General features: G+C 37.5%; 4 protein-coding genes across 9 annotated transcripts in view; 3 read left to right on the forward strand and 1 right to left on the reverse strand.

Moving 5' to 3' along the window:
* The first annotated feature begins 132 nt into the window (after positions 1-132).
* On the forward strand, positions 133-4826 carry LOC111264539 (peptidyl-prolyl cis-trans isomerase FKBP2). 3 transcript variants are annotated; one of them, XM_022840531.2, is made up of 6 exons: positions 133-283; positions 1546-1671; positions 2060-2171; positions 2670-2752; positions 3153-3227; positions 4480-4826. In XM_022840531.2, the coding sequence occupies exons 1-5, from the start codon at positions 250-252 to the stop codon at positions 3212-3214; spliced, it is 417 nt and encodes a 138-aa protein (XP_022696266.1). In that variant the 5' UTR covers positions 133-249; the 3' UTR covers positions 3215-3227; positions 4480-4826. The 3 variants fall into 3 exon arrangements, with proteins under 3 accessions (XP_022696266.1, XP_022696265.1, XP_022696264.1); XM_022840530.2 differs by having other exon boundaries at positions 4484-4826; XM_022840529.2 differs by lacking the exon at positions 4480-4826 and having other exon boundaries at positions 3153-3405.
* Positions 4827-9123: 4297 nt separating this feature from the next.
* LOC111264542 (protein Abitram) lies at positions 9124-11880 on the reverse strand. 4 transcript variants are annotated; one of them, XM_022840538.2, is made up of 5 exons: positions 11643-11880; positions 10819-11012; positions 10251-10422; positions 9945-10050; positions 9124-9422 (listed from the first exon to the last, which is right to left on the reverse strand). In XM_022840538.2, exons 2-5 carry the CDS (start codon positions 10983-10985, stop codon positions 9214-9216), a joined length of 654 nt encoding a protein of 217 aa, XP_022696273.1. In that variant the 5' UTR covers positions 10986-11012; positions 11643-11880; the 3' UTR covers positions 9124-9213. The 4 variants fall into 4 exon arrangements, with proteins under 4 accessions (XP_022696273.1, XP_022696271.1, XP_022696269.1 ...); XM_022840536.2 differs by having other exon boundaries at positions 10819-11128; XM_022840534.2 differs by lacking the exon at positions 11643-11880 and adding an exon at positions 11290-11593.
* A 139-nt stretch (positions 11881-12019) lies between these two features.
* Positions 12020-23876, forward strand: part of Tbce (Tubulin-binding cofactor E) — a 28425-nt gene continuing 16568 nt past the window's right edge. The window contains exon 1 of the mRNA XM_022840533.2: positions 12020-12270. The gene's annotated coding sequence lies outside the window, so the exon portion shown is untranslated. The remainder of the gene's footprint in view (positions 12271-23876) is intronic.
* Dhx15 (DEAH-box helicase 15) lies at positions 20662-23507 on the forward strand. The gene is made up of 2 exons (XM_022840532.2): positions 20662-20753; positions 20870-23507. The coding sequence occupies exon 2, from the start codon at positions 20944-20946 to the stop codon at positions 23137-23139; it is 2196 nt and encodes a 731-aa protein (XP_022696267.1). The 5' UTR covers positions 20662-20753; positions 20870-20943; the 3' UTR covers positions 23140-23507.

A 23876-nucleotide genomic window follows, 5' to 3' on the forward strand; every position in this document is an offset into this window, starting at 1 on the left:
AAGATGACAAGCTATTTTCTAAAAAAACTAAAGCCAACATATATTGAAAAATAATCCACTATTAAAATACATTAGATGGAGGTAGTACATGGGTGTTTACTTATAATAACCACGAATATGGGATAATATAAAGCTGTACGATTTCCCCAAAGATCTTTGATCGTCTGCTTTGTGCTTGTTTTTAAATCAAAGGAAACAGATCAGTTCGACAGCTGGCCTACGCTGGTATTCTGGCTAGGTGTATCATATATGATGGAATTGCTGAAGACTCTGGCGTTTTTCGGTGTGTATGTTTGTCCTAACCATAATCCTACAAAATTAAAAAATATATCATTGTGCGCCTAATGTATGTTTTGAGCGGTATTTGTTTTTCAGAAATGGCACACTCTGAAAGAGACAAACTGTTTGCAGACACTTCTTTATATCATATTCTCACTCGACACCAGAAGTAGAAGCTTCGAAGCGTCGAGTTGTAAAACAGGCAGTAGCGTGATGGTCAAAATATATTGTCATAATAAGGCTCAGTCGGCGCTTTGTGAAACTGAATGAAAAATAAATGCGCTATCACAAGGGCGAAAGTCAGTTTTTTTTTAAATCAGAAAAACACTTCCCGAAAGCTTATATTACATTATTGTTTGGTATTCGTATTTTCGACTGAACACTTTTGGAAGAGTATCTTCGTCACTCATAAAAGTGTTACTGATACAGATGCCATCTAGAAGTTCTTTCATTTTCACCGTCGGTGCTCTCAAGATGTTCACTGCTAGCTTTGACACAAAGTGTACTTAGTAGTGAAAGATACCGACTATGCTTGGTTAATGTAAAGGTATTTCATATTGTAAATTATAACAGAACAGTTATCCGTATAGTTTCGTATAGGCAATACCTAAGGAAAATTATAATGTTGGTGTATACTAATTCCTCAATATATATTTAGTAATATGCTTTACGTGGCCAGATATTTTAACTATTTAACGTAAATTAATGATATCGTAGAGTTTATGGAGTACATTATTTGGTATTTATTTTATTTCTATTTTGTAACGGTCCAATAAATCTACCATTATTATGAACACTATTTTCTTTAAATAAGCTATGTGAATTGGTTAAGCTACCATAAAATTAGTAAAACCGGCGAAGACTACTTAAACTTTTCCAAGGAACTTTAAACTTGGACGGCCGAGATGCTTGCATAAAAAAATGCTTACTTTTAGCCACATACCGACGCAGCATATCTCTGGCTTAGCTTGTAATTAGGATTTGGCAACATTTTTCTAAGTTGGAATAGTTGCCTATTTTTTTTTATTGTACATAAAGTACTTTTTGCGGTTCCATAGGAATATTGTTTACATGGTTTGATAATTGATCAAAAACAAGCCGAGGTGTTATAGATTCATTTGCCAATTATACATTATTAAGACAAGATCTTTTCGATGATCCTTCATTTGAGCTTTGCCAACATTTTTTAAAGATATTTAAGGTTAACGCGGTGATTTTAAATAGCATGATAAGAATTGTATATATAAATAATTTTGTTTATTTTAGTCGTATTGCTGGTGGCTGCCGTTAGTGCCGGTGATGAAAAAAAGCTACAAATCGGCATAAAAAAACGACCGAAAAGTTGCGAACAGAAGTCGAAGGCAGGCGATATGCTCTTCATGCATTATACTGGTAAATTGGAATAACAGCTTGTTTGATAGTACTGATATTAAATATAAACACAAATTTATATACTGGCCCCATTATGTACAATAAACGACAAACAACGAATTGTGTCCTAGTAATAATCATAATCATGCAGATAGCTGTGATCGTAACCTTTAAGCACGAAGCTGTGTTTTATTTAAGAACTTTTCAATGCATACGATTTTGTTTGTTTCTCGTTACGTGTTTTCGCCAGTTGCTATACTACGTATACAATTATTTGGCATGTTCCGACCGAATTGTTTCCGTAGAAGCCAATAATACTAATAAGGTACTGTATTGATGTAATAATACGAATTTTCGAAAGTCATTTTGGGTATAGTATGAACATCAGTAACGAAATATGCTTCTACAGGTACCCTTGAGGATGGCACGAAATTTGACAGTTCATATGACCGCGGTAAGCCGTTAAGCTTTACCCTCGGTAGTGGTCAGGTGATCCGTGGATGGGACCAGGGGCTATTAGGGTACGTTGCTTGCTGTTTGCTTTCGATAAATCTACTATTCTAAGGGCTTTTTGTTGTTAAAAAGAGCATTTTATATTAAAATTGTATATAGATACTTTTATAGAGAATTGCACCGTGTCGTTTTGTAGCAATTGCTAAATTCTAATATTCTAATTGTGTAGATTAACTAAAGTGAACGAGGGAACGATATTTCTGTAAATTTTTTTAGGTATTTAAATCAGGTGACCTTTGACGAATCGTACGTAACGTATAAGAGAGAAATAAATAGACACAATTAAACGCGGGGCTGATATATTAGTTTCCCACACCTTAATCTTTACCTTAAAATAAAAATCACTATTTATAATGCAGTTGCAAGAACTTCTTTATTTTTTTTTCATTTCAAGTTATGTACAAGTTCTCTTCATAGAATGCATACAAAAAACTAGACACCTTTGCCTTACTTAATTTCTGTACAAACTCTAGTCCTTTATTCGTTGGACTTCACCTATTTTGCAGAATGTGTGTCGGAGAAAAACGCAAACTGGTCATTCCGCCAGAAATGGGATATGGTGACGGGGGAGCACCGCCAACGATTCCTGGTGGGTATTTTTATACGTTTCATCTAAAGATAGATAATAGTTTGACTTTATTTATTTTTTTTCATTGTTTAACGTGGGACTACCTCGCGGTCCCTGCGATGTCATCAAATGTGTAGAAATAATTTTTATCTCATTTACAAAACTTGTTAAAGAACGACCAATCTTGAGGCAGGTTATATTAACCAGATTAACGAAAAATCGCTGGTGGATGTTTCAGTAATTAATTCGGCTAACTTCGTGTAAGCGGCAGGGAAGTAAGGATACCAATTTTGCTTCTAAATCAGACCTGTTAAATTGAATTATAGAACAATGAAAACTAAAAAAGTAAAGCTTCTCTATATATCAGTCACGTTGATATAACCTGCCACCATGATTAACATGTCGCTTTTAAACATTTTAGGTGATGCCACCCTGATCTTCGAAGTTGAGTTGGTCCAAATACAGCGAAAAAACGAACTCTAAAATTTCGACAAAGGTGGTTCAAAGCGCCTATAAAAATACCTAAGTTTAGCTAACTTACTATTGCCATACAAATATTCACTGTTGCGACTGTCATCGGTGAAGTTATGTGTATATATACCCTGGATTTAGCATGATTCAAGAGGACGACATGTTATATGAAAAAATGAATCCTCCTGTTTTTATTAAGCTTCTTTCAGTGCCTCTTCATTGTCAATAATTTATTTGAAGGACCGTGGGTGCATTCAAAATATGGTATATGAAATTGGGCGATACAATCAAATTTAAATTCGCTGCTGACTCCGAAGCTAACTGCATAAATTATAATTTGCCCCGTATTTTCATTATGCTTCAATAAAGTAAAAAATTTCAGACAAAAAGAGTCTTGTGGATCAAACTGGCTTTGAAAATATGCCGCATCATACAATTTAGTTATACTGAATATCATTTGCCAGTATTATAAAATACTTTTCGAAATCTATATGCTGTCAACGCAGCCATATTGTCTACCGGATAATCAGATTTCTGTTGCAGGAGGGAACCGAATAAGTGAAATTCGAATTTTATGTAGTACTGTTGTATGTCGAATTCGGTTAATTACTAATTATTTGAAAGAATGCCAACTGAGATAAACCGTTGCCATGCTGGGAGTATTTTATTTGGGAGCGGGACGTAATTGGTATTTCTCAGTAAGCTCTATGTGACAACCAGTGCTTCGTGTTTTATTTCTGGAAATTAATTGCTCGCAAACAATGCAGACAGGCTTGAACTATCCATTTGTGGCCATCCAGAATAAAAATTTCATTCAGTCAACTGAGCCGCGAAAACAAATCTAACTCCTATATTAGTTTAATACATATTTTGAAATGTTTACGATTTCTTCATCTTTTACAAATCTCGTTATAATAAAAAAACAAAAAAAAATAATTTGAGTGCGACCAATATTAATCGCACTATTAGGCACTCGTATATTACAAGAAGGAAAAAACGCCGTGTGCATCAAAGTTAGACACACACTTACTAAACAGTTTGCTTGAATAAAAACATTCTCATTTGTAGTCAAAAGAGCATAAAATATAACATGAAATACATTTGAAATATTCTTATTATTATTTATCTCAATAATGTAGTCAATCTGGAGGCAAGAACACTGTCGATGTTTTTGGTATTAGTCATTTCAAAAAAACGTATGCTTTGGCCAAAACCTAGATTATTATGGCGAGTAAGTAGTTTTGAATCTCTTATATTTATGTTAACGATTACGCCAGACAGATGGACTTCGCCAGGTCTCACCCGCCCCACTTGTCGAGAGCTGCGTGAAACAGCATTAATGATAGAAGGAGCGGTCCAGTACGCAACAACTGAAATCACTGCAGCCGCTCGAGAGGACGGTCATGGAGCTTGCAGCGAGGTCAGACTTTAAGGAGACATTAAGGATTACACGGTAGAACTCTGAGGACGTTGCAGTTTTGGCGTTCTTTTTTGCCGAAGTCGCAGACATCACTGTTTTACGTGGTCGGCAACTAAACCTTGTATCAGCCTATGTTTTGCCTGCTAATTTGGATTCAAACTACTTACTAATAAAGATACTCGCCAATAGACTGGAAGTGCTGTACTTTCGCTGTGCTTCTCTACTACTGGTCATCACCAGCAAGTTAAACGCCCGATTGAACCAGGCTAACTCAAGCCGCACTGCGGCCCTTTTGGCTGCTAGGTCCCTCTTTGGTTAGGTATTCAATTCCATCTTGACATCAACTTGTCTGGGACATGCAAGAAATTCAGTTATCGATATATTTGCGACGAACGTAACTAGTTGTAGAGTACAATTTCAGGGTAACAATCATTCACTGTTAGAGGGCGCAAGCATTCATGCTCTCATACTGAAAGCGATAGACCTCATTGTACAAACTGCATTTGCAGAATCTGTCAAACGCCGAACTCCGGGGCGAAGCCTAGATATAAATAAATTTCTGGAGTGTGCCCACAAGGTTTTGCCTGTATTGTACGTGGTGAATACTGACACCTATGCGTAGTCTTTGGTGTAGATCCTCTAGGCTATAGTATAGCTTCCGAAAGTACGGGTTGTAATTTAACTAAACTTACAGCTTTTCCCGAAGGATACAGATAGTCCCCAGATTTATGGCCGAAGTATAACCAGAGCTCTACGGCCTAGCTTCCGTTTTTAAGAACGATCTGTCTGGGAACATATGCGTCACAACGTTAGCAGTATTTTGAACGGCTGAAGACTTGCTTGATCACCGATGCATAACGTCAACCATACAGGTGGTTAAGGCATCACGGCAGCTCGGTGACGTGATCGATTACCTCTTCTGTTCTCACAAAAGAAAATTTTTGCATTAATAAATACGGTACCACACGAAGTACCCTTTTCCGTCGCAGTCTGAAAAGAGATTATTTCAGTGTAATGCGATGACCTTTAACAACACTTTACAGCACGGGAATTCATGCGACCTTGAGAGCCGAAGCAATGAGCAAGCTGCCGGTCCAAATAGGGTCTGCAACAAGCGTTTCAAATACCTGTCATTCCGACATTGTGGTGAACGGCACTATTTAATCAGGGTTTACATATTAGTATGGTCAGGCCAGAAAAGACGTGCTGGCCTGTTGGTGATCCTTAAGAGAAAATGTGACCCAATCGCGCCATCATCATAGCGCTGAATAGCAAAGAAAATCGGTTGTTATAAGCTGCTCTTTGGCTTACTAACTTAGACGGTGAACAATTATTTAGAAAACATACACGCCATCCTAATGGGCAACATGGATTTCAGGTAAACCGCTGCATAGAACCTGCGTGCAGGATTCTGATGGCTGATCAAACAAGAGAACCGAGGGGAATATTTGAGTCATTTTGTATGCAGGTGACTCTCTAATATACGGGTCGAACAAGTTCCAAGTGCACCAACCTCTAGCCCGGCTTTTAGATTTCCGACTGACGCTAAACCTGACCAACACGAAGACGATGAAGTTTACAAAGACAGGTGGAACAGTGATCACTGACACCTCATACTTCGCCAGGTTGCTTTCCTATATTTATCGGTGTCCGTACTTGGCGTTGCTCTCCTGTGTAAATGGCTGAAGTTTTATTGCGTACGTCATCAAAAGATCTGGGAAGATAACTGCTGCAATCAAATTACCTTATCATTGGTTCCTCGCAACCGCCCTTAGCTTATTCGATCTCTAAGTAGATCTGACTGTGACGTATGGGATACGCGTCATTGCGAAGGATTCTGCAACGGACAACCTCGAATAATTAAATTACGTCAAATCAATGGCGCAATGGGACTAAATATAACGATTCGGAATCCTTTGGTGTATCTCCTAATCGACTACCACCGCTGTCGGGGGACCTGTCGCTGCTTTGAATTCTCAGCAATGGAAATTTTGAGATTTTGATCGTTAGGATCAATCTTAGGAACTGGGAGCGAAAATTTTCGGAGATCGATGGGGATTTATTTTTTTTGTCGCGATGAGGAACAACGAGTGGAATGGGACGAATATAATACGGCTAAACAGATATGAAATCGTATGGATTTTGTGGAAACCATTTTTACGCAAGACTGAGGATTCGTGTGGGTGTTCAAATGAGCGAGGTAGTTGCGGTAGATGCCATGTCACTCGTTATCTCTTGGTATAATTTTTAGGCCACCTGGAAAATCTCTTAAATTAATCTCATAAACGGAACAGTACTCGTATAACCCATCTGACGCAAAGTGTTTTAGTGGTTATATTAGCGACATGAAGGTGGACCTGTACTTGAGCACAACAGACTTTGTAGAAACATATATGTAAAAATTATAAGATTATTACAATGTGTAGCATAGAAATTAGCTTTTTTTGATTAAAAAAAAACAAGGGTTTTACACGTCGTGTCTACCGTCCTCATAACTTTAGTGATAGAAGTGCTATAGTCTAGGAGAAGGCTGAAAAGTCCCCAAATTCTACAGAGACTAACGTCTGGTTCACATTATAAATATCACAATCACCACAGAAACATTTGCACGCTTCAGTACCTAAATTATCAATGTATTCGTGCCACTCCGAATGATCAGACTTTTCGAAAATTCGTTTTCAATAAGTTTATATCTTTCATTAATTACCATATTGTTCAAATAATGGTATATAGTTTATGAATAATGCCTCTATTGCTAGGAGCATATTATCAAGGTCTGGCATGGAACCGCAGAATATAAGGAAGCCTTGACAAATTCTCTCTTGTTGAACCCCGCTTTCCGTTTACCTTACACCTCGATTGTCTGGTAGCTTTATAGTTATGCAGACGGGCAGTGGTTCTGTTATAAATTTTATGATTTTGCGATTAACATTGGGTTAGAAACTCCATCACACGCCTTAGGCAAATCGAAATATATACGAGCGAAAAGATGTTGTTCTTAGTCAAGCGATCTTTTTCATTATTAACATTTTAATATGTAATAGATAACTGAAGACATAATTAGCCACAAGCTTTTAAACAGTAATGCACGCTCTTGGGCCACAGTTCAGTACAGTGTTAAACTTGGCGTCCTTGTGTGCACAGGCGTGACAAATGAGAGGCGAAAGCTGCAGGTTACAACGCCTTAGTCAGACTTGTCACAAAGAATAATGTGGAGACGTTCAGCCAAAGCGAAAGCGAGTTTTCTATGAATGATTCGAGCAATGCCAACAGGAATGGTGTGAGAAAACGAAAGTGATATTATTTTGTAAATAATAGACTTAGTCGTTGTGTTGACTGATGAACAATGAGATACTATATCATTGCAATCACAGCCCAAGTTAGTGTGGGCAAAAGTAAAGACTTTGGCAAAGACATGCTTAAAACTTTCGGATTTTTCAGTAGTGCGAGATACAGATTGTTTACTCATCCGAAGAGTACCTATGCCTTCTAAATTACAAATTCGCCTGAACTCTTCCAAGGATATCAAGCTATACAGTCAATGAAATTTAGAATTTGTCAAGAATTCTTAATCGCCAAAGGATACTTTACAGTCATGAAGTTCGTCATGCAACTGTGACTCTGTAAGTTGTACAATAACTTAAATCTAATGCGCTCCAGTAAGAAAGCCACTGATACCTTGTGCCATTGTAGTAAAAGCGTAAAAAAGAAATGGAACTGTCCGACGATCCTGCATAACTTAAACGCTATGTCTTGAAAGTAGCCCTACTATTTAGATCTTAATATGACCGTATCGATTCGTATGACCACTCCACCCCTGAGTACTAATCCTGAAGACCTAACCGAGATAGGACAACGGCCGGTGTAACATCATAACGAAAAGAATGTGTGAGAAGTGCTCTCATACCTTATCGAAGGTAGAAAACCACTATAGAAATAGAAAAAGTCGAATGGATGAGACATTCGCGATCTGTCCCAGATATATGAACTCACACAAATTCGAAGTTGGGAGACATTTCGCCTTGCACCCACAAACACCAGGCAAAATCCCAGGACTGTCAATTGTGCATCTGGTACGTCTCGAAAAAAAGCGACCAGTGAGGTATTCAAATACACTGTAGTCATTTTTGGGACACAATGTTGAATTCCAAGTTCCTGTTAGATCCTTTCAAACAACCCATAGATAATGACATCTAACTTTCAACGCGTTTGCCCAATGCTTATGGCTGCCACTACTAATTTAAAAAACGTTCTGATATATCGTCGAACACTAAGACAGAGTTTTCGCTAGAGGAAATGATGGGAAAACTTATGGGCACAACCCAAAAGCAGTTAACTAATTAATGTTTCCTCTATAGCATTTTCGAGCAATACTGAGCTATTTTTCAAGGTAAAACTTTTTTCTCTAATTATGAAACAAGAACCATAAAAACACAATGCACCCAGTAAACAAAATAATATAGCCCTTCTATAGGTGATTGAAAATAGGTCTAACAAAAGCTGCGCAGCATTTTTGAATGATATTTTATTCTTAGAAACATCATTTGCAGTAGATTATGTACACTTATTATAGAACAATCATTATTAAATATTAATCATTACAACAGATACGGAATTCTGGGTGAATAAAGCTTTTCCGAATATCAATATACTTTTCCGGACGTGTGTAGGCATTTGTACGCAGTTCGGATTCTAAATGAAACGGTGGAAGAATTATGGCGATAAAACCACTTTGAAATGGGTCGCTCGTGAGCAACCCGGGCTCATTCACCAAGCGAGAATTTACCTCGACTAAAGCTCCTGAAAAGGCCAAACATGGAAACTTGTTCTTACACAATTATAGCTTCAGTCGATATATCTAAACTTATTTTATAATGGTCTCAACAGCTAAAATAGAGAACCTCACCCTAAGCAGAAAAATCAAGGTATGTGTCGCAGGGCAACTCGACTTCCGGAATTGAAAAGAATTCAGGAGCTATCGTACTAGCACTTAAACAGATTGACATTGGCTAAATAGCGGATACGAATGTACCGCCAATGAACGATTGTAAAGACACTGATTAATCAGAGTAACACCATCATGGTCCGGAATGTTACTATTATTTTGGTTATTATTTTATAATGTAAGTTGTAAAATATTAGACGTAATGTGATGCTAGCAATAATCTGGTCACCTCTATTTTCCAACGTAAACATAAAACTAAATATATTAAGAATAACCTAGCCCTGAAACGTACGAATGCGTCAGCTCACTAGTGCAGGCCAAATTCAAAAGTATCATAATAAAACAACTGTGTAATCAGCTAATAGCATGAAGCTCACCCGGAATGCAGGCTTGAATTTTGAACGCTTTAAGTCCAGCGTAAATAGTACACAAGAGACTTTCCTTTTTGACGCGCTGCCCACCTTTCTTGTGCTTGCCGGTCACCTGTAAATAATGTTACGCGTGTAGGTAATAATACATAATCGAAAGTAACCGATACATGTACATGCTGTATGAAGATGTTCGGTCACAGACTGACTGTCTTGTGTAGGATATATGTGCAAATAACGCAGGACCTTTTTTGGATGCAGTTTACTATTTCTGATTTTTACAATTTAGACGGTGATGTAGTCAAAAATACAAACCTTATTATCAAGTCTGTTTAACGATTGATTAATCTGAAAATCAACCTTTTCGACGCAAACATTCTTTCTTACAATCGGGTGCGACGGAGCCAAACAAACAACTCCAACTCGATTGGAGTGAAGTAGAATCAGCATATCCGACATTTGATCGCAATCTGGATCGAGATAGAATCTGCGAATGTAGACGCAGGGATATCTTAATGTAATGATCACATACAGTCTTACAATACAGTAAAAGGAAGAACTACGTACAGACAAATACAATAAAACGAAAAAAAGTAAAGCGATTTCTGAAGTTAGTCCATACAAATGAATTTAGGATTAATACAATTGGGGCCATATAGAAGGTTAGCTAGCGTAATAAATATAATAATATACGGATTGAAGGCACAGAAGATTAAATGCGAAGTTTACTGAATACTAAATAAATAATAACCTATTTTATTCATACAAGCTGTATACGGAGCCAATGTCTCTTTTGAATCAAATGTGTAGTAGATGGAATGTATTGCTGAAATAAAACAATCTGAATTCTGGTTATCTTTGCAGGCACAATTTCAATTTTTACCTTGGACAGAAGTATCTTTCTAATGGTGATGGTAGATTCTGGATTCTTTTCACAAAACTCAATGTTTTCCAGTCTCGGGCATCATTTTTGCTTCCCAACGAAACTAATTCCACTTCAGCTCGTAGCTCCTGATTGTTGTCAATGTTCTCGGTATTTACTTCAGTCATTTTTTTACCTTTTGCCGTTACTATTACCTTCAAAATTCAGCAATAAAACTTTGCATTATTGCTCTGTAGCTCTCGATAAAAGTAGTATCTGTTTAGAATTTTTTCGCAAGGTTACGTCCTTGGTAGTCAAGTGACAAAATTATCTGAAATGAGCAAGGCAAATCACAAGAGGTAAAAGAAACCTATGAAACCAAAAATATAAACAATCTGTCACTATTTTTTAGGTTCATATCACATTGATATTTGTAATCGACATTGTATATGTCAAAACTGCAGTGGGTTTCGTGATAGATTAAATAATTACCGAATTCATACGTGAGCTACTGTTCTTCTCCCGTAGCGCGTAAGCGACTTTTTTTGAAAGAAAATGAAGACAAAAAGGTAAAATTTGAACATATTTTCGATGATGCTGCGCAAAGGGTGAAACTACTTTTCGTTCTGACTGAGTTCAACTTCTACTTCCATCCCAGACTTAGTTTACACTATGAACATTTAGACTTCATCTTATTTTGGCGAACGAAAAACAATAAATATTCTTTTTTGTATAATTGTGTACATTGTGAGCGACGGGTCATATCCATGAAAGGCACAAGTATTCGAAAATTTCGAAGTAGTGCATGTTCAAACATGATATGAAAAAGTCCTGCCTAAACTAACCTGTAAGAAAGGGAAAAGGCGCGTGGGGAAAGGCAGTGTTTGATACTGTGCAAAAGCCAATAATAGTAGCAACGATTAAATTAGCCAGCTCCTTTCGCATACAATGGAAGCATTTGCATGCGTATAGCATTCACATTTTGTTTAACAAATCACAACCTTTGGGGATGTTAACAGATCATCTAAGAACTCAATTCAGGAAAACTGCTTGCCCGGAATTCGGGCCGTCATGCTGAGCAATTTGAATATTAGTCAACACAGAGCGGTTCATCCGTTAGCCGCTAGGCGTCGCTACCCGTAAACATCAGCTGGCTGCGCTGCCGCCCGTTTCGTATCGTTGGCATGGCCGCCGCCACCACCGCCACCGCCGCCGTTGCTGCTACTGGCTGCGGTAGATAGAAAAGAACAGCAGAGCTGTGGGTGTCAGTTTGTAGTGGGGTATCTGTCTCTTGTGTTTTTTCTTGTTGTTGTTGTGCGTATGCGGTAAGATCGAACAAAATTCTGACTTGGTGCTTATAACGAATAGAGAAGCTCTATTTTTAATGAGTACCGTGCGTGGGAGATCAGCAGGTATTGAGGTACTCTGTGGAGTTGTTTATGATTGTTAGAGGTGCGCCGAATTCGACGCGCGGTAAGTCATCACTTTCTTTGAAATTGAAGCTTAATCTGAAGTTTAATGTTGGGTGAAAGTGTTTATCAAAACCGGATGGGTCGGTTAAGGCTAGCTCTACCAAGTAACGATTATTGGACGTTGTCCATTTGCTCGACAGTCGTGCAGAGCAATTTTCACAGCAGCTGAATTGAATGGAGTTTTCTGTAGAGTTTTATTCAGGTAGTTGTTTCTTTTCACTTCATGCTGGATGCTTGTCAAGATTTTTTACTTCGTATTGCATTTTAGAAGGTGGTGCAACGTGATAAAAGCACAGTAGTCAGTATTTTATATGTTATCATAAAACCCATAAGCTGGAACCTAAGCAAAGAGTGTGAACAGAATGTGTGAATGTAAACAAGATGACCGTGTCGACGGATGAATCTGATCACTGTTGTGACGTCACATTTCAAAGAGGACGATATTATTAGACAGGGAAGTCGTCAAGATGAGGCCTATGTAAATCTTGTGTGGTGTAGGTAAAACGTACTTAGTTTTGATTTGGCTTACATGATCGTATTATCTTATAGAATACTTTTCTCAAGTTTCATTTTGATGAGAAACACCATACTTTCATGTTATTTACTAGTAAACTAAATCAGAGGGTACCTTAGTTGAAGGACGGCAAACTGCTCTTTTTTTGGATAACATGGATGAGAAAAGGATGAGCCTTACGTATCGACTTAAGCACTATTCATCAGGATTTGTTATTAGTATTTAATAGAAGTACATTTATTATATTTAATTATGAAACATAATAGTGAAGTACAAGTAAGACTTTATGTGACAGACAAAAGTTGAAAACGATAGTTTTTCGTATAGAGAACTCAGTAAACCTCAGTAAAAGGTTAATTTCTTGCAACCACTTATTCCGTGCCCAAGTGGTAAAGGGTATTCTTCTTAGGGTTCATCGAGAAATACCTCTTTCATTGCTTCATAGCTGCGATGAGTTTTTCTTCAATAAAAAAATAACCATCTTTAATCCAAATGCTTTATTATAGTCTGTAATTTTTGGTATTTCTAGTTTGGAGCATTGACGCTCCTGTGTTGAGCTGGCACCGATTCAACTCATCATGACATCGTTCCGCCTCAATGTCTGTCTCGGTTTTCGGTCTTTCGTATACCCTGGTGATTACAGTTCCAATAGACGATGATTCGGCCGATGACTCTGGTAGCTAATTTATCTGCTGAGCGTTCAGTTCATACTCTAGTCCATATAGTGTCGTGTATTTAGTTTTGTGAGATCTATAATTGTCGGTTTACGCCATGTTCGCATGTAAGTACTGTGTGGATAGTATGCAACTCCTAAAATGTATGAAAAATATATTGTTCTCGCTATAATTTTGTGTTAAAAAAATAATGAGTCATTTTAATCGGGGTTCATAAATCAGTGTTGAATCGTCCTAATTCTAAGCAATTTCCACCGACAACGAGACACTTGTACCATCGTTTTTCCAGTCTCCAGAATGCCTTTCGAGTGTGATCGTCAGGACAGCCTTTAACGCGCTCTGTGATTTTTCTCAAATGGACTGACGAGCGTGCGCTGGGTTTTATGAAAAACACCTGTGAAGTATTGTGTAGCTGAAATCGTGTTTTTTTTTATGGAACGTGGATTATCCAGTAGCGCAAACATTTAAATCAATTCAATTATTTTTGAACAACGTATCGATAAACGTTTGAGGTTTAACTCATTATTTAATAACCTAAAAAGCGTCTTGTTTTGCGTACTTTGTTTGTGCTATAATTAATGACTTATGCTGCTTCTAATTACCCTAAGTTGCAAATATTTATAGACAATTTACTTTTAGAATCCTATAAGGTCCAGTCGGTCAGTTTTTTTTCAAGTGGCCAGTCGGGCTTCGAATTACGAGATGATTTGGACGCAAATTCTCCGATAAGCTTGCACTGGACGTATATGGTGCACACGACGTATCAAATATTCCTTTGTATCACGCACCGCCCTGTACTTGACGGATTGGTCATTTGGTGGCAAGTCCACTAAAAGCCGCCTTTGACCTGGATATTCTTTTAGCTCATTTGATGTGGGAAACAAATTTCTTACAGAGTTCTGTGGGGATCAAAATTGATAAATTAAAAATGATTTTAGTCTCGACTTTAGCGCATTCATTTTATAATTGCATTATGTCGGAACTCGATTACTTGCAAAATTAATGTGGTTATTATTTGTCACACCGACGTTTGTCTTTTATACACCATTAATCGGACTTTCTTTTTTTATGTTAAGGATTCAGTATCGTCCCTATTGAGTTAGGTCCGATGATTTATGCCCTCGGATAAAAAATATGTTTTTAATTTTTAACGTAAATACGTTTTACTTCATTAGGAAAACAAGAAAAATTACTCTTAAATCTGCGATAGCCTGTGCGATTAACTAGTGAGAAATAATTACATAACATGGTGCATTTTGACTATATTAAGCATCTTTCCAGACTAAACATCTGGGATGGTTAGTACATTTTCAAGACAGTCAAAAAGCACGGTATATAGAAATAAAAGGAGTAATAAACAATTCATAATATATTTACATAAGTAGTAGTTAACTTTTTCTTTTAGCAAAGTAAGCCGTTACATATTTCAAAATATATGATGAACGAATATCAACTCAGTGCTAAAGTTTGTTTTTTCAATTTGCTCTCTGACTAAGAATCTGCAAGTCCGTGAGTGGCTTTTCTGAATCGAAACCTATCGAATCGCGGTAAACCTTGCTAACGACAATTTAAAAAATGTCATATCCGTCTTTGTAAAGGGGATAATTTTTTATAGATGAAGACAAAATAACAAGACATATTCTATAAGGAATTTCAAAAGAGTCTAAGGAGAGTTTCATTATTTTGGTGTCTTATATCAACATACCAATAAAACAGATTTACGGGTAAAAACAATTGTTCTTGCTAAAATGGCTTACTTTGAGGAGAAACGCCATAGAATGGGGTTTATGCTTACAAACGCTTCTCCTCAAAATGGGTGAAGACTTCACTTTATGACTATTCACTTTATGAAATGTGGCAGGAATGTAAACAAAAAATCTGGTGCGTATAAACGATTGATATTTGATTCATTCCAAGTTCTGCTACAATTAACGTAGCAAGGAAAACTAACCATGGTTTAAAAATGTGATATATAAATAGGTTGGTGGTAATTTTTAGTGCTGCTTTCCGTTTTTGACGGCATTTTTAAAATTCCATTTTATTCAACTTTTTTATATGCATACATTTCATAGGGTATACTTCATACTTCGTAATACTCTTTTCTGTCGTCATAAGTTATATGGGACGCAATTATATTTTTTACATTTTGGTGTGGCATAACTCTTATAGAAGTAACAAACGTTTGACATTTCCTGATAATGAAACATTTTTGAGATTTTTGGCTAACCACTGAAAAATATTTCTTCTTGTTATTTCAGGGTAATGTCTGGTTAACAATAAGTGGAACACAATAACGGGTTATCTGAGAAAGTTTACTTGACTCCCGATTAGATTGGTTCACCTTTTGAGAAATATAGGCTACATATTGGTACCTGGTTCAACCTACGTTGATTGCCATAAGACGACTAAACTACTTCTATAAGGGCTTATGTGGTAAAGGTATATCGTCGAGTCATTATTTTTGTTAAAACAATATAAACAACCATCTTTACAGTAATGACCTGATAATTACGATACGCAGTACACTCGAATTGTTTTGGACATATTTATTGTATTTTCTCACCACTGTAGCTTACGGGGAACGTGTTAGTTTGCACAACAGTTACAGCAGTTGCGACTATCTTACTAATTATCTAGGCAACATTTTCACCAATAACAACAGATATGTACTGGAAAGAAGAAAAGTCTTGAACAAGTTAGAGAGTCTTAAATTCACATTTATAATAGAAAGCAGATTTAATCGTGCATCACATATGTAACAGATGCATACATTTCAAATTGTCCCGAAATTTTCGGTGTACCCAGTATGTATATACACTTTTTTTCATTTAATATAACAAATAACATGATAATTATGCAAGCACTAGTCATAACTGGCTACATCGAAGGCCATCTGGGGCTGACTCCAGGAAGAGGGGCTGACTGCTTAGAGCGTGATCTATCACTAATAATATCGTTAATAAGTCAAACTTTGGTGCTCTAGAATCGTTTGTGCTACGCACTTAAACGTTTTGAGAACTTCTTAATAATGGCAAATAACTAACCGGCATATTAATGCCGGTGCTTACCCCATACTTAAGACGCGTGTTAAAGCTCCGTGTTAGTGCACGTAATCGGATAGTACATTTGCTGAGGGAAACGGTACTTTTTACAGAAAAGCTGGTCAATATCTTCGATCCTGACAAAACTGAGACGTAGAAGGACATTGTGAAGCCACAGGAAGAAATGTCCAAAATGTACCCCTAATAATTTTTAACGCTAGCGGTGATTAATATGAGCCGCAAGAAGTCGTATAGAGCAAACCATTATATCGTTCTCAAGTTCTCAATTAATGGAACCAAGCTGTAATTATCTTTCACTGTTGAAGTGCGAAGTAGCACTATGACTTGTCAAGTGAATTGGAAAATTTATTCGACAAATCATAATGCTGTTCGTAATGAAGTTCAAATGAATAGTCACTATAACATTTTGCTACACTTTTATAATTAACTATTTTTCAAAAGTTCATATTTAGTCGGGTTCGGTCGAATTGCACAAAACAAAATTACAAAAGCAGTGCCATATTCTGCTTACTGTCTTCGATTACAAGGGCTAAGAAACGATTATGTCCGGATGCTGGTGTGTAGTCACGACTGAAGTAACGGATGCTGCCAAAACTGACCATCCTTTTGCCTTAAAAACTTTACCAAAAATAGTTCAATATAGGCGAAAATTATAAATTGGTATACTATTCGACTGCACTGAACATTTTTTAGTCCATCCTATATGGAAATCGTAAATACGGTTTTATGGTGTCCCAGAGTATTAGACTTGTTGTCGTGATAATGAAGTGGGTAACATTTTTGCTTGCTAATTGTAGGGACATGTTGTAGTCTAGGTTCGAATTCAGACGTAGTCACACTTCGTTTCATGCTGTATGTTGGAATGAGTGACGGCGATAACGGACGTGTAAAACTCGATAAAGTTGATATAATTAGTGCATCTAGATAGATCTCGTCTCAAAAAGCTATTTAGAATCATACATGCTACTTATAAAGGAAGAATAATCCTGAAACCTGGCACTTGTATAAATCTAACACTGGTTGACAAATTTCTGAGATATTTTTTTATAAATCTCTTCACTTTTTTAATAATTGTACATTTTATTCAGAGATTTTATTACTATTATGTGTATTAGCGTAAAAAAAAAATTTAACTTTTTGCGTGTATGCAAAGGCTGCTACTTAAAATGATATGTACTAATATCGCTTGCTATGCAAATAAGTGCAATATGATATACAAATAACCCTGCTACCTTTTTCTAGATCTATATATCTGTTACTGATCATTTCATCTACCGAGAACATTTTCATAAGCATTACGTTAAAATCTAATGTGACAGCGCTTTGAAGGGAATTCTGGCGATTTTGGTTTTTAAAGGAACTAAGAAATTAGGCTGTATAATATCTAAAACTGGCCATGTGCAATATGCCCAGTATTTCTCATACATACTGTAAGGGGTCCAAGAAGGTCCGGTCCTGCTATAAATTAATAGTCATGTATCAATGGTTGGAGTCCCAAGCAAAGGGCGTGACAGTGTCGTTTATTTAATTCCTTAGCCATGACTTGTCAACCTATTTTCCGACATGGCACGACCATTTGTTTACTAATTTCACGCTCTCGTAAAATCTGCTAGATATTGGGAGACCAGAGCAACTATTTGCCGCTCAACAGCGTTACCAATATGCGCATAGATGCATTTATAATAGATGCTTATCTTTGACCACCGTTATGCTTGTGAACGGAAATATATTGGCTACTACAGATTTAAATGCTAAAAATTCGGCTTAGAGGAGAGACAGCGCACGTTACATAAAAGGCAGTTGTCGTTAAAGTAGCGTACAGTTAACGCGACGCTTGCATGGCTCATCCGCCATGTATTCACGGGCTCCTTCGAGCAGAATTTACGTCGTCGACTCTCAGTTGGGGACTTGCAAAAATAATAGGAAGAAACAGAAGTGGAACAGCCGACTATCTCAAAGATACAGAAATTTCGCTCTTTGGTTGCTGTTCATTTCGTGGCCGTTGTTTGGTCATTGTGTGCATTTTGGATTCGTGTTCGTATTTTATGCATTTGTCATACGTTTGTCAGCGAACAATCTTACAATCACAACGGTTGCTTATGCTTGAGTCTACTGGTGACTCAGACGAAAGTTGCTGACTTCCTTGCGTATCTGCACGTACAAATTGCATCGTGTACTACAATTCTTCGAAGTTCTATCCAGATCGAACTGTATTGACATAATCGATATACCTCAATAGCGTGGTTAGCTTATCAAAAAACCGATACTTTTCTTTTATTTTCAAGTGATATATTGGCATTTCGTAAATGTACCGTTTCCTCCCGCATAGTGGGACTAAACAGCACCAGTCCATGCAGCGTAAAGATTCTAGTAATTGCTGTCGAGAGGTAAGAATAACACCTGTCTTGGTCATTTTGTTTATAATTATCCTGAAGAGATTTTGCGTTAAAAGAAATAGCATGAACTGTAAGACAGTATGTAAGTACCAACTATTCTTTGGTAACTACTATTAAAAAGGCAACCACGTTTCTATATGTAATCTTCAAAAAATCTAGCAACCTTCAACATAAACATATCCATATTGAAATAAAGAGTGGTTTTGACTTCACCAGGTATTTCCGTATTGCATTGTGTGTATACAATATTAAGAGAATATTAAAAGAAAGGGGTTATATTCTCTTTTTACCAATGTCATGCCCTAATAAATACTATACTATGCAATATGTACAGCAATATCTACCGATGCATCGGTAGGTAGATATCCATGTCATTCACATTGGGATATGTATAATAACATATCATGAGTCTTACTGGAAAGATTACTGACATTCGGGCAAAAATTAAATCTGACTGTGACATCTATTATGATCAATAGACTACTAATAATGATAATAATAATATAACCTTATCCAAATCGATTCGAAATATTTAACATATATTTGTAAACATTGGAAGCATTTTTAACCTGTCATGAAAGAAAACTGAATCTGGATATGAGAAAAAATGTTTCATTGTACGTGAGTTTTGAGTTATTTGTAATAAAATAGGTTTAGATTATTTTATTCAGAAATATAAAAAAATATATTCTAATAGTCAAAGCAACAATTTATTCCACGAAGTTCTTTGAGAAGGCTTCTGAGAAAAACGTTCAATAGGAGTACGTACATACATGTCAGGCATATCATATGTTCTCTCTCAGACTGCAAAAAGTATCTTACAAAATCGTCAGTGGAGATAATGACGTGATGTCTTTTCATGATAATGACTTTTCAGTGCAAGTCAAATTTAGTTGTGCCGATATAATGCTCTGAAAGTTATGACATAATTAAAACTGCGATAGTGATTACAATAGGATTGCGTCACTAAAAAAGGGTTTACTAACTGAATTGTAATTGTGTGCATTTTCAAATGGTAAACGGCTTTAAAAAGCCAATATATGTTAATTAACTGTTTATGCTCTCGGAAAAAATCCATTTCAACTCAGCATATATAACTTGTTTTTAAAAACCTCATGGTTGTGTGTCTATTGTTTTTGTTTTCCTTCACATATGTTAATAGCATAGGAAAATTGCGTTTAGTAACTGAAAAAATGTACTGGAATGTTTAATAATATTTCCTGCTTGTTCTGACTGGTAGGTAATTTACATCTAATACTTAAAACGTGTTAAAAAAATATAGCATACCACATATCTATGCATGTATATATAAATGTTAAAATGGTGGCTACCTATGTAGACGCCATATCAGTGATGAGAGGATAGCGCCGTAGAGTATAACCAATCTCGTTAATAAATCTATATTAGTTATAAGTTCGTTATAAGCTTGTTACGACAATTGACGATGTTTTACCATCAAACGGGTTATGTGTGAGTTTAGCCCTACACATTTATGTATAACTGATCTGGCAGCCAAGGGTGAACTAGATACGCCGAACGATGAGCATCTGAGCCCTTGAGCGGTATTGTTTCCAAGTAAGTGCAAATGTGTAAAATAGTAAAAAAAAAGTCCACCTGTGTAATCTGCTTGATATATTTCGTAATTGAATATGAAATGTACACAAAAGCATATATGGAGAGTGTACTGGCATTATAGCGTTTGTCGCCTTGATGCTTTGTTTTGGAGAAAGTGCGCCATTTAGTGCGCGCTTCGCGAGCTCCGCGTTGCAGCGTTGTTCGAGCCGAAGTAAATTATTCATTTTGATATTTATCTCTACAAGTGTTGGTGTTTGCATGAAGTGAGCTATTTCTGATTTTTTTCTATTATATTAGTCTAACAATTCATAAAACTAGTATTTTATGTGGTGTACTCGTTTGGAACAACCCCATTAAATAGGGCCTGGTCATCTTTCAGCGGCAGCCGGTCCAGTTCAGTGGGCCTATCCCAGTGGGACGGAGCAAGCTCAGATATTTGAAAATAAAAACACAATGTCCAAGCGGCATCGGGTTGATCTTGGAGATATGGCTTCAGGATCTAAGAAAACTAAAAGTGGCACTGGCAGCGCTAATGCCTCAAATACACCGTCAGGCAGTGGAGACAAACAGGTTTTGCATGGTCTTAACTGGTTAAACAACATACCATACTCAAAACGTTATTACGAGATCGTCCCTAAGCGACTCGCACTGCCAGTGAATGAGTACCGTCAACAGTTTGAAGAACTTGTGCAGAAACATCAAATCATTGTTCTCGTTGGTGAGACGGGATCCGGTAAGACAACTCAAATACCACAATGGTGCGTTCAAATTATGAAACCCCGGGCCATGTCGGGTAAACCCCTGTCACAGTCTCGCAGAGGAGTGGCGTGTACACAACCTAGGCGAGTAGCCGCGATGTCGGTTGCCACCCGAGTTGCCGAAGAAATGGATGTCACATTAGGCCAAGAGGTAGGCTATTCTATCAGATTTGAAGACTGTTCGGGACCCAAGACACTGTTGAAGTATATGACAGACGGTATGCTACTTCGGGAAGCAATGTCTGATCCTATGTTAGAAGCCTATGGTTGCATTATGTTAGACGAAGCTCACGAGCGAACTTTGGCTACCGATATCCTAATGGGAGTTCTCAAGCAGGTCGTGTTACGAAGACCAGATCTCAAAATTATCGTGATGTCAGCAACACTTGACGCCGGCAAATTCCAGACGTATTTTGATAACGCGCCACTTTTGTCCGTGCCTGGAAGAACACATCCTGTTGAAATCTTCTATACGCCTGAACCGGAACGGGATTATCTTGAGGCGGCGATTAGGACTGTCGTACAAATTCACATGTGCGAAGAAACCGAAGGTGACATTCTACTTTTTCTTACGGGACAGGAAGAAATCGAAGAGGCTTGTAAAAGAATTAAACGCGAGGTCGACAACCTAGGTAATGATGTTGGAGAGCTGAAATGTATTCCATTATACTCGACGCTACCGCCGAATATGCAACAACGAATATTCGAGCCGGCGCCCCCAAATAAGCCAAATGGAGCAATCGGGCGGAAATGTGTAGTATCGACGAATATAGCCGAAACATCGCTCACTATCGACGGTGTCGTTTTCGTAATTGATCCAGGCTTTGCAAAACAGAAAGTCTACAATCCACGCATTCGGGTTGAATCGTTGCTAGTATCACCAATTAGCAAAGCAAGTGCGCAGCAGCGAGCGGGTCGTGCGGGCAGAACAAAGCCGGGTAAATGTTTCCGATTGTACACCGAAAGGGCTTTCAAGACCGAAATGCAAGAGAATACCTATGCCGAGATTCTAAGAAGCAATCTGGGCACCGTCGTACTACAGCTGAAAAAGTTAGGCATTGAGGATCTCGTCCACTTTGACTTCATGGATCCACCTGCTCCAGAAACGTTGATGCGCGCTCTTGAGATGCTCAATTACCTCGAGGCACTCGACGACTCAGGCGAGTTGACTGAGCTTGGAGGGATCATGGCTGAGTTTCCGCTTGACCCGCAGTTAGCAAAGATGCTCATATCATCGTGTCAGTTCAACTGCTCCAACGAGACACTGTCAATCACGGCCATGCTTTCAGTCCCTCAATGCTTCGTAAGGCCGAATGAAGCAAAGAAAGCCGCCGATGAAGCGAAGATGCGTTTCGCCCACATTGACGGTGATCACCTGACCATGCTGAACGTGTACCATGCGTTCAAACAAGCGCACGACGACCCATCGTGGTGTTACGAAAATTTCATTAACTATCGCTCTCTCAAGAGCGCAGATAATGTTCGATCGCAGCTTTCCAGAATTATGGACCGCTTTAACTTGAAACGTACATCAACGGAGTTCACTTCTAAGGACTACTATCTCAATATACGAAAAACCCTAGTATCTGGCTATTTCATGCAGGTAGCACATCTCGAACGCCATGGCCACTATCTGACAATCAAGGATAATCAGGTCGTTCAGCTACATCCATCGACCTGTTTAGATCACAAGCCGGAGTGGGTCGTGTATAACGAATTTGTCTTGACCACAAAAAACTACATTCGCACTGTAACCGATGTAAAACCAGAGTGGCTAATAAAGCTGGCCCCGACTTACTACGATATGGGCAATTTCCCAAATTGCGAGGCGAAACGTCAGTTGGAGAACATTGTCACCAAACTCGATGCACAAAAGTACCAGTACTCGTGAGCTGATAGACTCACAGTTGGTAGGCATAAAGGGGACGCGCTTATGAGGGACAATATTAATCATCGTAGTTTTATTATTATTATTACTATTATTAAGAATAGTTAGTATATTTGATATTTGTCAAAACATTGGGATGAATAAGGTGGCTAAGTAGGAAAAGGATCATATAATTTCTTATTTGAGAATGGTTCCGAGGCCGGTTTTTTGTTTCTCTTTATTGCACTGGAACAACTGAGAGATAACGTGATGTAGTTCGTGCTATTCAGGCCCCTCTATATAAGACAGCTTTCATTGTATGGATGGAATGTGTACAAGGTGTATATCTGGTAAGATATATATACATATATACATATATATTATATAAATCTTAGGCTAAGACTGAAGCGATAATGAATAAAAACATAAGTATGTTTAAACTAGTTAAAACCGCATGTCTTCTATTCATTTTATCGTGCTGGAACAAAGGAAAACCATCTTTTATTTTACTTATTAAAGTATATTTCAAATTAGTATGTTATATTTCTGTATACGAATTTCTTTTCCGGATAATTGAGGTCAACGACGAACATTGGCTATGGGGTAAAATACGCATTTAAGTTTATGCTAGACAGTAGATTTTGTCTTGTGCAATTAATGATGTTCACCTTCAATGGTAAGTTCGAATGCAATAGTGAATAGAACGAGACTAACTGGATGATTAAAAAAAAATAGAAGAGTTGAATAGCCCGTTGCATTTG

Source organism: Varroa jacobsoni, unplaced genomic scaffold (assembly GCF_002532875.2).
Source record: "Varroa jacobsoni isolate VJ856 unplaced genomic scaffold, vjacob_1.0 scaffold_871, whole genome shotgun sequence".
NCBI lineage: Eukaryota > Metazoa > Arthropoda > Arachnida > Mesostigmata > Varroidae > Varroa > Varroa jacobsoni.